Source organism: Orcinus orca, chromosome 14, assembly GCF_937001465.1.
Source record: "Orcinus orca chromosome 14, mOrcOrc1.1, whole genome shotgun sequence".
NCBI lineage: Eukaryota > Metazoa > Chordata > Mammalia > Artiodactyla > Delphinidae > Orcinus > Orcinus orca.
The window spans coordinates 85382415-85398503 of NC_064572.1; the positions used below are offsets into that span (position 1 = coordinate 85382415).

Genomic DNA, 16089 nt, shown 5'->3' on the forward strand with positions numbered 1-16089 from the left:
CCAAAGGCCAGCCTCCAGGGGTCCCATGCCAGGCCTTTTCCTTTTCTTATCAGATGAAAGGTTGGGAGTAAAGAGGTTGTGTGGCCAAGCCTCACAGAGGAGGTGGTGCCTGCCTGGCCTGTGCGGAAGCATCTAGAAAGCCCATTTAAACACGTTCAAAGTTCATGAAGAAGAATCTGCAGTCCCATCACACACAAAATAAAGGAGCAAATTCTTACCGATAGAAGGTTCTCTGGCACTCTGAATTTTAAGTAGTGTGCTAAAATGATATTTCAACATTCGATTCCATGTGATTGTTCCCACATTATTGGGATCTGACATGCAGAGCCATCTATGGTTGTTATCTGTCAGCCTTCCATTTACAAGTGGCCAAGTGTCTTTAGAAAACTCACTGGTGAGCTAATCAGGGATCATAAACATTATATTGTTGAAACAGAGTTGCTTTTATTTTTAAGGTTTGCTTCAATTAAATTACTATGCTTATATAACACATTATCATTAAAGGACTATAATTAATAAAATGCCTTGAGTTTTCTTTGTGAAGGCTTTTGCCTCTGACAAGGGCCATTTTTCATCTCGTTAAGGGTTGTAATTGATTTACTCTTTACAGAATAAATGGATTCAGTGACAGCTGCGGGACGGGCATGTTAATGACTGTCTTAGGTGGTGGTATATTTACACTGGTGTGTCCTCCTGCAGGGACCAACTCAGAGGCATGTCCAGATTATCATGGAGAAGCTTCTCCGGACAGTGAACCGAACCGTCATTTCCATGGGACGGGATTCTGAACTCATCGTAAGTGCTCGGTGACACGCTTGTGGGTTTCATTGTGCCTGACAGCATCTTTCCCGGGAAAGTCATTCACTCTCAAGCCCGAAAATCCATGTGGTTCTTTCCCACCTGCCTTTTGAAACTAACCATGTTGTACAACGATACAGCAAGCAGTGGGGATGCATTTATTTACAGTCTAGTAGGTTAAAGGTACTCATTGCCACGATTCCATAAGTCAGTGTCAAAGTTGAAGAGTAACAAACCAACATTTGGTTCTAGTTTTCTCATCGCTTACTTCTAGCAAAGGATGTATATGTTCTTCTAAGTCCTCATTCTTCTGGCAGATTCTTTCTACGTATTTACATTTAAGATGCCATTAATAAAATTTTATGAAGGGCCTTAAAAAGGAATTGAGGCCCTCCGATTTCGCTGTTTTATGTCTACTCTAAAGTATTGTAGATGTCTGTCCTGTTCAGATTGTCGAGACAAGGAATGGTATCTGTTCTCTTTCTCAGAGTTTTAACGATAATTTAGCAAGCTTATTGCTAAAGCAAGACCAGAGCATTTTCATATTATGGTGATTTTTCCAGAGTCTGCCACTCTCCTCCTTACCATCATTATTCTTAAATATGGTTTCGTGGGCAAAAGATGCATTCGTAGGTCCCATTTAATTTCTTTCATTTCTAGTACATGTTACCGTGGAACTGAGTTTGGTGGTTCGCATTTCAAAAAAATAGCTTTCCTAACCACAGAACAGAAAATCCAGTTGGAGTCTTCGCTGGCAGTCAGACTAGGCACATTAGTCTTCCTTGGGTGATTTTAGTTCTGTCTGCGTAGTCTGGGAACGGATCAAGTACAGTGACGCGTCTGTCTCCGTCAGGCAGCAAAGCAAGACTGGAGCACTGCGCTTGTGTCGGTTTCTGTGGCTGCATCACAGTAAAGGCTGCGGTCTGGGGTTTTGGGTGAATCACAGGAGAATAATTGCTGCCTTTGTATGTTTCCATCCAGTAAAATCGTCTAGTTTATGTCTCAGGGTTTTAGCACCTGTTATGTGCAGAGTTTCCCTTTTAAGGTATATCTCTTTTAGGTTTGGATTATAACATGTATAAATTAGGGAATAAAATATTTCCTTGTAAATTGGCGTTGCTTGCAGTGGATTTTCCATTATTCTGTAATCATGCTCTTCATCATAACGATTCTTTTCTGTAATCTGGAAATGCTTTTGTATACATGGGTGGAGACTGAGCCCTGTGGAGGAAGAATTGGGGTGACTCCAGGGGCACCCCCGGCGTCCGGTGTTCCCGTCTTCTTGGGGTTGTGCCCTGGGTGCCCCTGGAACACTCTCGTTGTGGAACTCAAGAGGGCTTTAAGTAGAAAGAATGAATGTGCCTTCAAGTTGAACCAAGTTTGGTGTCATTCTGCTAAGACCCCTGTTGGAACAGGCTGGAGCAGTGGGGCTAAGGTGACGTTCTGGCCGTCACGGAGTCACAGTGAACGTGTTGGGCACTCACGATGGGCAGATGGAGAACATGGCCGACGTGGAGGCCAGTGAACCGATGAGATGTTTCTGTCTCTGGTTAGCGGTGTGTTCACTTGGGTGATAAGCCCACACTGGCCAGCAGTTGAACTGGGGAGAGGAGGGCAGGGAGGAAGCCCATAACGGTTTGGATGGGACCTTAGCCTGGGGCCAGATTGTAAGACGTGCTCGCAGCTCAGTCAGAGGATCTAGAATGGAGCGTGGTGACTTCTCTCAGACCACGTGGTCCTGGATGCCTTTGGGAAATTTCTCACATCTCAGACATAGTGATAATAGCGGCGCAAGTAATAGCTGCTCTCACCGAGCGCTTGTGGACGTGCTGGGCACTGTGTAATGAACGGAGGGTCCTCACTTAACCCTCCGCTTCATCGTGCATAGGCTGCTGCAGAAATGCCTTGCAGAGAGATGGGAAACGGTCCCAGACCCACAGCTAGCGTGGCGGCGCTTGTGGGGATCCCGGGCTGGCGCCAGCGCTGGCTTTCCTTGGTGTCTTCTGTGAGACTGAGACTCATGGTGCTGATCTCAGTGCTGGTCCAGGAGGCCCAGAGGAGGGCTCGGAATTCCTCCTGGTTCGGCATCGTAGTTAGTGCGGCAGCCGCCCAGGGAAATAAGCGCCTTTTGTCCTTTGCCACCTTCATTCGTTTTCGTGGACCAAATGTCAGGATGTCCTGGAGGAAGACGGGCCAGACCACGGATCGGTTGCCCCTTTCCTGAAGGGCTTGGAGGAAGCCATGTGTCCTAAGGAATCCTTAGGGGTGCCTGGGAAGAGCCCTTGCACCTTTACCAAGGCGGCATGAAGTGAGGACCCAGGCTCAGTCTTAACTAGCTGTGGCCCTGCTCCTACCGCATAGGTGATGGGGTCCAGGGCACCGTCAGGGGCCACGGGGCACTAGAGCAAGCTGCCTACATCCAGGCGCATCCCCCCACCGCCCTGTCCTTCTCCAGCAGAAGTCTCCAGAAGCAGGAACAGGATTTCGGTCCTAAGCTAAGTCCTCCCAATGCCAGCATCTCTAATGTGTATACAAGGAGGCCAGAAATGCCTTCCTAAAATGAACTAGGCCGTCAGGGAAGGAATCTCAAAAAAAAAAAAACAAACAAGAAAACAACTGAATATAACTATAATTATTTAATGAATGATGACAGCATTAAGATGTTTCCAGGAAGGACATTCTCCATTTCACATTGGAGATGTTCAGAGACTCTTGCAGTCGTCAAGGAACCACGAGTCCCCTCTGTGGCGTCCACAGAGCAGTGAGACTGAAACGTTGCCCTGCTGAGCTCAGCCTTGCTGTCCACATGGGCTCCCATGCAGATTTATGCATTAGCTTCTTAACGTCACTGTTGCAGCTCCGTGAATTTAGACGAGAGGAAGATCTGGGGAAGAAAATATCCCTGACAAGGTGGCCAAAAAACGTAATCAGTGGCCCCTTTAGAGTGGAAAGAGAGCAGAAAATCGTTATAGGCCTGTTTGGGCTCAGCTGTAACATCCCGTTACACCACAGAGATCCCAGCCCTTATGTGTTTGCTCCTCTTTTTTGCATCAGTGGAATGGAAATGGTATAACTGTGGATCAGCTCACAAATTCTAAAGAATCGCTGAAAATGGACTTTAACAATTTAAGTGATTAAAAAGGATTTGAATAGCTGTGCTTCACTTAATGATTTATTTCATGATATTGTCAACAGTAGTAGAAGCGTGACGTCTCTTTCCATCAAAACAAGTTATTCGTTGGGGATGAGTTGTGGCCTGGCAGTTTCCCCATGTGTTTATATATGGAATTGAGAAGTGGGGAGCTTCACACGCCATTGGCTAAGCTGTGATGTACTGTATAAGCGTCTTCTTTTAACTGTATCTGTGGTACCTTATAAACACCATGCAGTTGGTTATATATCGTTTGTTTTAGTTCATTTTATACCTTTCGACTTTATATTTGAAATGGGCTATTGGAATGCATCTCAGGCAGAGGATAAAAATATGCCATGATCCTAAGTATTATAGTTTTTTTAACAAATAAAACTCCATTTGGCAAGTGTAGGACTGTAGATTGCGTGGTTGCCTACAGCAGGCCCTAACACAGAAGGCTTGCAGTAACCCTGCCACAGAATTAAGATGCCATTTTATCTTTATTCCAGGATCGTCTAATGCTATAGAATAATTGAGTGGGGTGCTGAGCTTTACATTGTCTGATTTCAGATTTTATTTTTCTCTTCTTCTTTGAAAAGATTTCTAGGCCATCAGCGTTGGGCACCTTCTTGGTCATTGTGTATGGTTCTGAGCAGGGGGCCATGGTGGCTTAGGTGCTCTTGTCTGGTCGGCAGGTGACATGGTTTCCCCCTCCCTTGACCCCCCCCCTCAACACACACATGCCTGTGTCTTTGCTGGAGTAAGTGCTGTAACAAAGCTGGGTTGAGAGCAGACAGGATGAGTAGTACGCGTGACCCTTCCTTCTCTTGTGATATTAGCCTCTGCTGCCTCTTTCAAATAATAAGATTTACATTCTGTTAATGCGTCCTTTAAAAATGTAATTGAGTGAGAAGGACTTTTAAAGGTTTTTGTATGGCCTGGATACACACCAGAAGACTGAAAATTACTAACTCACGAAAATGAAAATGTGGCCTTCTTCAAAAGAAAGGTTCCCTTGGAAAATCCACAGAAGTAGGCTTAGGAAAGGGAAACATTCTTCCTGCATTCTCCACTTGTTCTTGTGACCACCAGACCTCCTGATTCCCTAGACTCAGGTGATGGAAGTTCTTTTGTTTCTACTCCGAACACCAGCTGTAGGGGACGTAGATGGGTGCGGTGTGTTTCATCGTGACAGTGGCACTATTGGTGGGGAAGAGATGCTGCTAGTGAAAAGTCCACTGATTTCTTTGAGCCTGCGTGATTTATAATGACTTGACATACTTCTTCATTTAAAAGATACTGTAAAAGACTCCCTTTTACCAAGACTCATCACCAAATATTTACACAAAGATGTTATTTCCCCATGCACGAACATTTGTTTTGCGATATTTATTCCAATGGACTTTATGTATGAATGTGCTTTTAACAAAATGCTATTCTTAATCTTGCCTTGCAAAAGAAAGCAATGCATTATAAAAGTTTCAAGTGGACAGTATCTGGTTTTTCTCTATGAGTGTTGCAAAAAGTGTCTCTAACTTGTATGTTTGTTAATAAACCTACTTAGGAAACATCTGTCTTCCAGAAAATCATCCTATCACAGGTACACGTGTGAGTTGTGATGACTTTATAAATTCATTTCCGTATCGTATTGGTATAGCAGTTTCTCCTGCCTTTCACGTGTGTCTGTGGCCGTAGTATTTTTTCAAGGTTGGTCACTGACTGTGGATTTACTGCAGAGGAAATGAAAACCATATCATTACCAGGGTAAAATACGCTGTGCAGTTCCTGCATGTTCATCCCAAGCCGTATCTTAACTTAATTATTGAGCTCCTTAAAAGGCATTATGCTGCTTGCATATGACCTTCTCATCTGCCAAAGTGTATGCTGCGCATTGTAGCACGATGAGTTATCCCTAGTTCACAAATCAGAACATTGTTTCTGAATCATATAGTTCTTCTCTTCCTGTAAATAAGTTGGTTGCACACTTACCCATGCCACATGTGCCAGTGGCAGAGCTTTTCTAGATAAAAGGAGCTATATCAGTGTCGAGTCAGCTGCTGTTATCTTTAGGTGACGCTGCACCAGTGACTCTTGTCTTCCTTACTAGTCACGTCAAATTTTATTCGCTGATAAAAATGCTCCCAAAGAATCATTCCAGCTGTGGTGGGCTTTGTAAACGTGTTGTGCCCTCACAGACAGGGTGGAATGGAGGCGTTCACGGCCCGTTTCTTGTATTTTGTCCTTGCTCTCTTCGATAAGAAGCACAAAGCAAGCGCTTGAATTTAATGGTGTGTCTTCTGAGTTGGAATTGAGGATTGTGTATCTGCCTCGCCTATGACGGCACCCTAAGGAGAATGGCTTTGCAAGGCGTGCTCGTTGTTGCGGTTTGAGATTGGAGTCGGCCTGGTGTGGGTCCGTGAATGATGATGCCGTTTCTGCCACACCTCAGGTCTCCATGGCAGCGGACACCTTGGCAACCTCATAGGATGTGGGAAACTTCTGCCAACTTCATGTGCCCTTTCCAAGATAGCAAGGTTTCCCCACACATTGATTTTCTCCCCAGTTTTACTCTGCTTTTGGGGAGAGTCTGAGATGGAAGGACCAGATGCAGAGGCCTGGGACCTCTCCTTGGAGGCTAGTCGCACACTTTCAGAATGACTGGTGGGCACCTGTGTGGCAGAATGCCCTTTGTTGGATCTAGTTATCGGTAAGAGAGGACCCCTGAGGCCGCACCAGTATTCGGCTCACAGATAATTGTAGAATGTGACTTGGAGTTTTTTCCCCCAGTGCTCCGGGCATTGGGTCTTCCTCTCTATCCTATACTTGAGCTGCACTCACCCACTTCTTGCCCCAGAGGAACTTGTGAGGCAGTGGGAGCCTTCCATCTCAGCCGAATCCTTGCTCCCGCACCTTGCAAGTGGACTCTGCTATTGCAGAGCTCAGGAAAGGGGGTGGTGACCTCTCCTCTCCTGAGTTTCCAGGGGGCCCTCTCCCTTGGGAGAGGAGGTTGGTTTGCGCTGGTCTCTGTGGGAGACCCAGACTGAGCACCCCAGTGCTCAGTCCCACTGGGGCACTGGTCCCCTACCCCGGGGAAGGAAGAAGAAAGGAAGGAGTTGGCCGACCCCCTGGGGCTGCGGACCTGCCTGATGGATGATCTAGAGAGAATCTGTCTCCAGGGGGGCATGGCAGGGTTTGCCCTGGAAACACTGATGAGTTCAGTTGTCCCCCGGAGGTTCTTTAAAAATTAGACCTGGGCTTCCCTGGTGGCGCAGTGGTTGACAGTCCGCCTGCGGATGCAGGGGATGCGGGTTCGTGCCCCGGTCCGGGAAGATCCCACATGCCGTGGAGCGGCTGGGCCCGTGAGCCGTGGCCGCTGAGCCTGCGCGTCCAGAGCCTGTGCTCCGCAACGGGAGAGGCCACAATAGTGAGAGGCCCGCGTGCCGCAAAAAAAAAAAATAAAAACAAAAATTAGACCTCAGCCAGATCCTGCTGTGTACGGTGCCCTTTGCCCTTAAAAGCCATCCTGTTCTCCTGGCAGCTGAAGCCCGTGCCAGGGTGTGTGGTCTGGTCAACTGAGTTTGAGCTGGATTTCAGCCCTGCCCCCTCCCCAGCCAGACCAGGCCAGTAGGCAGTGCCCACGGCCCTTCTCCTCTCCCAAAGACCCAATGGAGTTCTCTTCAGCCTGAACATCTTTCCTTTATTATTATTCCCTCAGATTACTTATTTTTTACCAAATTATTGAAACCACGATTGATAAGATTAATAGCCACACAAAACATGACCTTTGATTTTTTTTTATTTAAAAATTAATAAAGAACTTAGTGACAAGTATAATAATTTAATCTCTATACGTAATGCCATGTGTACATCTACATATGAGGGAACATGGTACTTTTTACCTTGGTTTTGTATCAAAGATTTTACTTAAATCTTTCTAAGAGAAGAGTCATCATCTGTTAGGACACATTGCAGTTAAACTATGAAATGAGTTTGAAAATATTTTTTTTTCTATTCTGAAGACAGTTTCATTTTTAAATAGGAATTTATCTTCAGTTTCCTTTTTGATCCTGAAAATATTAACTTTTTTTTTTGTCTAGACTGCTTTCAAACAGTGATGTTACTTTGTTTACTAGATGTCCTCTTGTTTAGATGGAATTATGGTACTAAGCAGAGAGCTGCTAACACCCTTATTTCAATTCACTGAGATAGTCGGGATTTTGAAAACACAAGGAGAGATAGCTTGTTGCAAACATTTTTTATAACTCTAGTTAAAAAGAGTAGAAAATACATGAAACACATTTTTTTAAATTTTATCTCTACATGAAACAATTGCACTTCCTTCATGGTACAGGATCAACTTAGCCTTCCTCTTGCGCAAAAATATTTCTCAATTCTGTTAACTGATATTCAAGGATTTGTATCCTCATGTATCATGTCCACAAAAGATGCGTGTTTTTCTTCTAATTAAAGCACACATCTGTGGTATAGCTTGAGTAATCCCCAAAGAATGCTTACATGAGATACTCCTGTCACTTTTTTTTCAAGTCCACTAAGGTCTTTCTAGAATCAAAACACTTAGAACGAAAATAGATTTGCTATTGAGTCAGGAGGAAAATGCGTGGCAAGAAATAGCTCCAATCTGAGAAACGCAGGTAGATCCTTTCACTAAGGCCGACCACCTTATTGGCATCTGGTCAGTGAGGTGTGCGTGTGAGCACGAGATTAGATAAGAAACGGTTGGACAGAGACCAGAAGACTCGGTTTCATTGTACATTCACAAACGACTCAAAATTAAAGTTGAACCAAAAAAAGTCGAAAGAAGATCCCTACTTCCTACTGTGAAAAGCCAAAACTTCATAGACAAGAGTCCTTAATAGACTAGGGGCTTTTGATTTCTATAAAAAGATACTTGCAAAGGTGCAAAGGAATGAGTGAAAAAATAAAGGAACTAAGATTTATATTGCAATGTGTAATCAAAAGAGAACTCGAAGTGTCACGATTTATTTAAAAAAGACCTAAAAACATTTGATTCACAGCTTTCCCCTAGGTATGTCATTTAGTACAACTCACTAATAGGTTAAATGTAGGTGACGTTAGTTGGTTTGTTGGTAGCAGCTAAACTAAGCACGCGGTTTCTCTTTGAGATGGTCAGATCTTCTACAGTTGTTACAAAGCGTAACGAATCGTATAAAATGTCTGGCTGCGCTTTCGTGATGAACAGTGTCTCAGAGATTGATCCACAGAAACACTTTCCGGTGGCAGAGAATGCCTGTGATTTATTGGTGACTGTATTATCTGCTGTGTATCTCTCTACGTGTGTTTTCAAATTCTTGCCAGGATTTATCATTTGGCCTTTGGGTACCAAAAGATTAAAAATGAGATCTGCGAAAGCTTAGTGTCCGATAGCTCTGACCCTGTCAACTTGCAGTGATTAAAGGCATGTCCTGACTTTGGGGGACTCCTGGCTGCCGGGCATTTGCAGGGTGAGCAGTAAGCACGTCACCGGTCTGGAGTTGAAACAAACGCTGAATTTGAGGTGTCAGCGTGACGCTGAGATGTCACTTGGCTTAGCGCTACAGCACATGAGGCAAATATACATACAGTCACATTTTAGAGATTATTCATGGTCTCCGACCACTTGAAAAAAATTGTGCTTTCTCCGGAATTGGATGTGCTGAAAATGGCACCCGCCCCCCGCTTATTTGCAAAATTAAACATAAAAATGAAGTCCTTTGCAAATGTAAGGGCTCCTTTTTCTTCTCAGTATTAAAAAAAAAATAAAGGCTTGAAAATAATTATGAGTTTTAGCTGTGTTACAGAGTGACAGCCTGCCGTTCTGCAGGTTGATAATGTAATCCTTGCTGATCTGGGGTGCGGGCATAGAAAGTTTACTTATCATCTTTGACTATGTTAAGTTTCGTTTCCGGTTTTACATCCCACATCCACGAACTGCAAAGAACAGCTGGCAAGGTGTGACATGTACTACTTCGCTTCTGTGAGTTGATCTGTTACAAAGGCCTTTTTGGTAAGCAGGGTGAGAACGGGTGGTGTACGAGTCAGCCACCATTCACTCCGTCCTATTCGTTTTGGGAAAGGATTTACTTTGAACTCCAGTGGGTTTTAAAGACGGCCTTTAACTCCAAACACCATGAGTTTTAAAGGAACCAGAGTTTCCATCTTCCGTGCTTTTTAGATTCAGTTTTGGGTTTTTGCTTGGGAGTTGAGTAAGTCTCCTGAGAGTAAGGCGAGTGTGCGACCTGAGTTTCCTCGAAAGGATGGAGTTTCCTCAGAACTGGCTGGAGTTTGTCTTCTTGCTGCTTAAAATCTAGCTCCACACTAGAAAGAAAAGAGAGGGAAGAATTTAGTGCTTGGTCTTTCCTATGTAAAGAGCTCCCTTAGAGACAGCAGAATTTGGTGCCATCCCAGCAGGGTCATGATCATTCGGATGGTGTTTATAATGCCGTTTGACGGTTCAATATTAAGCAATTGGCTATGATATATTTTAGTGCTCAGTCACTGTGAACTATCTCAAAAAGTTTCATTTTCTTTGAAAAATAACTTATTTGCATCCATTGCCAACTTTTGAAGTTTTATTAATGTACACAGGTGGTGTGAAAGCATAGACTGTGTTTGTTGAAATGAGAAATGTGACACGTGAGTAACCCTTTTGCTTGTCCATAGACTGCACACATGTGCTTCATGGGACAGAGAGGTAACCGAAGATATGTGTGTTCAGGGGCCGTCTTAGTGCATATACACCAGGTATTTGGAAGCTCTGTGCAGCTTTTCACAAGGTCAGAGAAAACCATTTATCTCACCTGAAACAGTTGTAAAGTGAAGTGACCTTGGCTTCTGGTCTCCTTTGCAAAATCTCATCTGCCTAAAAAACTGGTAAGAGCCCAAATATCCAACATTGGGGAAGAGAGTGTGTTTTATCAAGTCAACACCATTGAATATCACTCAGTTGTTCTCAAAGATAGTTTTCCAGGCAAAAAGATAGATAGTGTTCGGTGAAAATAACAAAACTGTAGTTACATGGCTGAAGCCATAATATGCAAACATGCAGCCATGGGGAAGGACATTTGCCAGTAGTGATGGGGTTTGTGTTAGAACGACAGGGTTAAAGCTGGTTTTCTTGTGTCTTATGAAATTTCTCCTGACAATGCTGCATTTGGCCTAGAGTCCTCCCATCCGTTCATGGCTTTGGAAGGGACCATTGTTGACCCCCTAACTTTGGGTAGGATGCCCCTGCTCCAGTGTCACTCTTCTGTGATCAGCCCAGGGGCACTGGGCCTCGCCTCCCTTTTGGTTCCCTTGCCTGTACCCCTAGGATTTGAACCTGGGCGCTGCCTCACGCCAGGCCTCCGGAGATGTCCCCGCTGTGCTGCTTCCATTCTGCGCTGGGTGCCAGTCGAAATGTCAGTAGATTTCACTAAAGGCTCAGCAGTGATGGTAATACATGAGCTCAACATTTTACGTCCAGTGGAACCGTAAACCGTAAACCGTAAACCATTTACAAACATGATATGGTTTAGAGAACCATTAATCCTAGCTACATTTTGGCATTTTGAAAAGACAAAAACAGCAAAGCTGTATTATCTGGAGTTTTAAAAACAAGTTCAAGACCCATCTAATGGACCGTTTCACGCTTTAAATCCACTGTTCCATTTTTTGTATCATCAAAGACTGTATTAGTGAAAAAATTAAAAATATTGTCAGAGAAGTTTATGGCTAGTTCTCCCCCTGTTCCCAAAACAAAAACTATTTCCCCCCCCTCATTTCAAAGGTCCTCTGAGTTATGCTGCAGTTTATAGGAAATAGAACAAAACCCCGTGAACTCATAACTTGCTAATCTAGAACGGGATAATGTAGTCATGCTTCCTCATGGGGACAGTTGCGAAAAGTGCACATCTCAGGACATGCTGCCTTTGTGAAACACGAGCCTCAGTTATTGTTTCAGTGGGAAGAACAGGGATTTCCCTCCTGGCTTTTTCATCTGATGCTGCGGAGCGGGGAGGGGGTGAGTGGGGGCTCAGATAAATCCCTTAACCTCTTTAAGGTTCGGTTTCCTTCACTTGAAGGGGTATAATAATTACTGTCCTGGTATCTTACTGAAAAATGGTAAGGATCCTTCCCACTCCCCCTGTCCTGAAAGAAAGAGTTTCTTAAACTATAAGATGCAATTCAGATATTATTTTCTCCTTATCATTTGTTGATCACTAATTGTATAATGGGGACAAGAGCTAACAATGATTAAGAAATACCTATTCAAGAATTCTTCAACTTGGACATTTAACAAGGAAAATAAGAACCTTGCCATTGAGTCTGTAAGATAGTATAGCATCCAATATGGTATTTTAGGTACAAAAGAGTAATTTTGTCAAGGTGCTTGGTTAGTATTGAAAGCATGTTCTCCAGATTATAACCATCTCAGTAGGCCCAGATAGGTTTTGTGTTATTAGGTCAGAGGGTGGGTGCTAGCATTTCCTGGGCTAACAGTACAATTCTGGGTACCTGTAATTATTGAATTCCCATTAAGCTCCTACATTGGGAATCCTGTTATTAACCAATTTATCACACCGCAGAACCACCACTGTAATCACAGCATAATCCAATCTGAGTTCTTGTTTAACAAAATGACTCGACTTCCTCTGTCTGTTGATTCCTATCTGCACTCCCCCACGACTGAGAAGCTGCCGCCAGGAGCTGGTTTCTTCGTGGAGGGAGTGTGAGTGGCCGTGAGCACCTGCTGGGAGATGCCTGCAGTGAGGTGACCTTGAGCCCTGCACCTCCCTCCCGGTCTGTAACTCCAAGTTGCAGTGCACCTGCTTGTCAGGTGATGTCCGGGTACCAGGGGATGCTGTGCCCTGCTATCAGGTAGGAATAACGTGGCTCTGTCCAGTGTTTTCCACTGGGGGACTTTTCTCCTTTAGGGCGGAGCACACCAAGTCACTGGGGTCAATGTGAAGCAGACAGCCGGCTGGAGAGGGCAGTGTCCGAAGGTTAATAGTCTGGCCGACTCTAGCTGACACAGAGCAAAGGTCCCTTCAGTCTTAGCAGCCAAATGGCCAGAATAAAGCAGCACCTGCTGCCCTGGTCCGCACAGAGGACTTGGACAGAAGCCAGCGGTGGACAGTCTAGGGCACTTGGACTCTGTGCCCAGAGCCCCTCCCTGTTTAACACAGCGAGCTGTCCAGATAGGGCCTGGGAGCGGGGGATGGGGGGTGGGTGCTGCCTCGTGGAGAAGCGATGGCCCTCGATTTGGGCTTCCACACTGATTGGAGGGACACGGGGGGCGTGTTGGCAGGGTTGGCTGCAGCTGCCCGGCAGACGGTGCACGTGGGCACTGTCACCGTCTTCAGGGCTGTCGCTTTCTCCCCTGTCTGGAGCACGTGTCCTGGCCACTCCTTGCCCCTCTGTCCCCAGGCCCACATGACCTCCTTAGTCTCTAGCACCTTCTGCAAGCTCCCCCCACTCGGCTCCTTTCTCCCTTCTTGGCACTCACCACAGATGATTGCATTTGTCTCTGTGTCATTTTGCCTCCGTCCCCCGAATGCAGCTGCTGTGACGGGGTGACTCTTGTCCCGTCTCTGCTCCCAGCACCTACAGCACGGCCTGAGTCGCGGCAGTTGCCTACGTAATACTTACAGAATTAACGCATGAGCCGTAAAAGACAAGTCCCGTCTTGGCTTTCGTCCCCATTGCCCTGGGCTGCTGTGTCTTGGTCGGTGATGTTGGCTGTGCCCCCTTGCTCTTCACTCCCATCGAGCCCCCTCCTTACTGCCGGTAAACAGGGCTTCTCCCGCAGGCAGCGCTGTGGGACCCACTCTCGGTGGAATCTGTGGCCCGGCTCCCTTCTCTCAGAACTTAATCGAAGAAGATGCTGAAACTTTTGTCGTAAAACACACACCAGGATCTGTTTGCAGCCTGCCTCCCCCGCTTCTACTCCTGGCTTCCCCTTTTCTGGAAGAGTCTGCAAGATGGGCGGGGTCAGCAGGGTGCGGCCAGTTCTGCTCTTCGAACCCGGGAGTCCTGTGATTCCCTTCCCACTTTTCCTGTGGGCTGCAGGCCCTGCTGTGGTTTTCTGCATGATGCTGCTTCTAAGCTCAGTCGAGGGCAGTGCACCTGCCCTCTGCGGTTTGGACCTGCCTTCCCAGAGCAGTTCCAGCTCAGAGACTTAGCCCTCATTGAGCAGGCAGACAGCAGTGTGTGTGTTCCAAGTCTGGCCTCTAGACCTTGTCCTCATCTGTTAGGGCTCGGCTGGGGCTTGGCACAGCTTCCTGCAATGCCCAGGGTCTCAGCGTCCGGCCGCACACGAGGCTGGAGGCTGCTGGTGGTACCGTCCGCCTCCTGCAGGCCAGATCTGGCATTTGTAGCGCACCGTCGAGGGGACACACGCATCATGCGGAACACTTGCACCTCCGAGGAGAAGCAGCCTGGAAAAAGTCCTGACTCTAGAGAGTCCGAGCCTGAGTGTGAAGCGACTGGAGCCAGGCCAGCCTCCGCTAAGCTGGATGTTCCCTCCTTTAGTGCCTGAGGTACAGCGCAGACTGCAGACTGTGTCGGGTGATCCAGAACGGCCCCAGGACTGCTGGGGCTGTTTACAAGATATAAATCCCCGGGAGCTATCATTGTTTATGTTTTATCTCTCTCCTTCCCCTGCCTGCATCCATCCAACAAAATGCTTGCGTTGAGAGCTCCGTGGTAACTGAAGCCGTGCTGCCAGGCGTGCCACCGAAAGCCACTGGCCACATCTGTGTGGCTCGCGGTGATGAAGGATTAAAGCCACGGGCTGCAGACTGCATTTTTTGGTTAGTCTTTTTCTCTTGAAAATAGAAGTTTTATGGGTAGGGACTTGGCTTACAGAATTATTACTCTATATTTCCAAAGAAATAAAAACCTGCGCTGAAGCTCAGGCTGCTCTGTCAGCTGGCACCAGCTTTATTTGCTTCCCGGCGTCTCTGCTGGGCTTTGTAGTAACACTTCTCCCCACGGCTTCATGCAGTTTTGCAGAAGAGCGTGGTCCCAGCATCTCCAGCGGATGCTCTGCTTGTCTGCTGCTCCTATAAATACCCGGGCCCTGCCACAGTTTCCTTAGCAAGCTCCTTGAGTTCATTGAAGGGGAAATGGATTTAGAACATTCCCTTCTCCAGTCCCCTGGGTGTAGCAGTGAAGAGTTAAAAGCAGGTGAGTTCGGCTCCCAGGCATTGTGTGTTTCCTGGACTGGAAGAAAACCCGAAATCTCTGATTTCTCCAACCTTGACAGTGTTGGCGGGGCTCAGTGGACTGCAGAGCGGAGGCCTCCGTTTTTAATTTTCTTTGAATCAGATCGCAGAGTCCCCGGTGCTCGGTGTGGCTGACTGACCCACGCTCTGCCACCGTGGATACATCATCCCACCTTCAGGGACCTGAGCTTCCTGGGCTGTGAAACGACAGTGGAGATGCACACGCCCACCGCCAGGGGGCCCCATGGAGCCACCACGCCCACACGGAAACTCAGGCAAACTGGGGGCAGCCAGCTCGCTGGGGCGTGTGATGGCTCTCACAGTGTCCTCAAAATGCAGTGCTTTATGTCCGGCTGGCTTCACGTCAGCGCCTTGGATCACATAGTGTTGTTCAGAAGAAGCTGAAAGTCAGGCTCCAAGTCACAGGCTGGGTTGTCTCCCTTGCAAGCCTGGTGAACCAGGCACATCTCTTTTTATTTACTCCTCAGCCTCAGTTTACATATGTGGTCCCGGCTGTGCCTTTAGGCAGTGGGAGAACCAGGACCCAAAATAGCCATCATACTTCCCTGGACGCATCTCCGTGTGACTACTGAGGGGCCCCATCCATCTGGCACGTCCAGAATCAGAGCGTTTCCCCAGCCTGATGCTCTGTCTTCCCAAACTCAGCTGCGATGCCGGGCACCTTGGCGTCTAGCTGGACTCGCCCTTCCCACCTGCTTCCATCAGCTGGGTACCGTGCAGCCACCCTCAGCAATCTCCAGCGCCTTCCTCTGCCCCCAAAGAACTTAGGCAGTTTTCACTTTGGCCACTGAAACAGCCGTTCAGTGCTTCTCTCTCCGTCTCTCTCTTGCCCTAACGCGTTTTCCAAGTACCAGAGTCACCTTAGGAAAACCTGAAACTCCTTGACAAACTTCCGCTCATCCTTTAAACCGA

At 46.6% G+C, this 16089-nt stretch overlaps 2 protein-coding genes across 5 annotated transcripts in view; one reads left to right on the plus strand and one right to left on the minus strand.

Annotated features, from left to right (window-relative positions):
* DOCK1 (dedicator of cytokinesis 1) overlaps window positions 1–16089 on the plus strand; it is a 522558-nt gene that overhangs the window by 197929 nt on the left and 308540 nt on the right. For all 4 annotated transcript variants that reach the window (XM_012531578.3, XM_033420738.2, XM_033420739.2 and 1 more), the window contains exon 27: window positions 700–795. In XM_012531578.3, the coding sequence (XP_012387032.1) occupies window positions 700–795 (96 nt within the window). The remainder of the gene's footprint in view (window positions 1–699; window positions 796–16089) is intronic.
* INSYN2A (inhibitory synaptic factor 2A) overlaps window positions 7504–16089 on the minus strand; it is a 63085-nt gene continuing 54499 nt past the window's right edge. Inside the window, exon 4 of the mRNA XM_004265715.3 lies at window positions 7504–10267. Within this exon, the coding sequence (XP_004265763.1) occupies window positions 10087–10267 (181 nt within the window). The 3' untranslated portion in view covers window positions 7504–10086. The remainder of the gene's footprint in view (window positions 10268–16089) is intronic.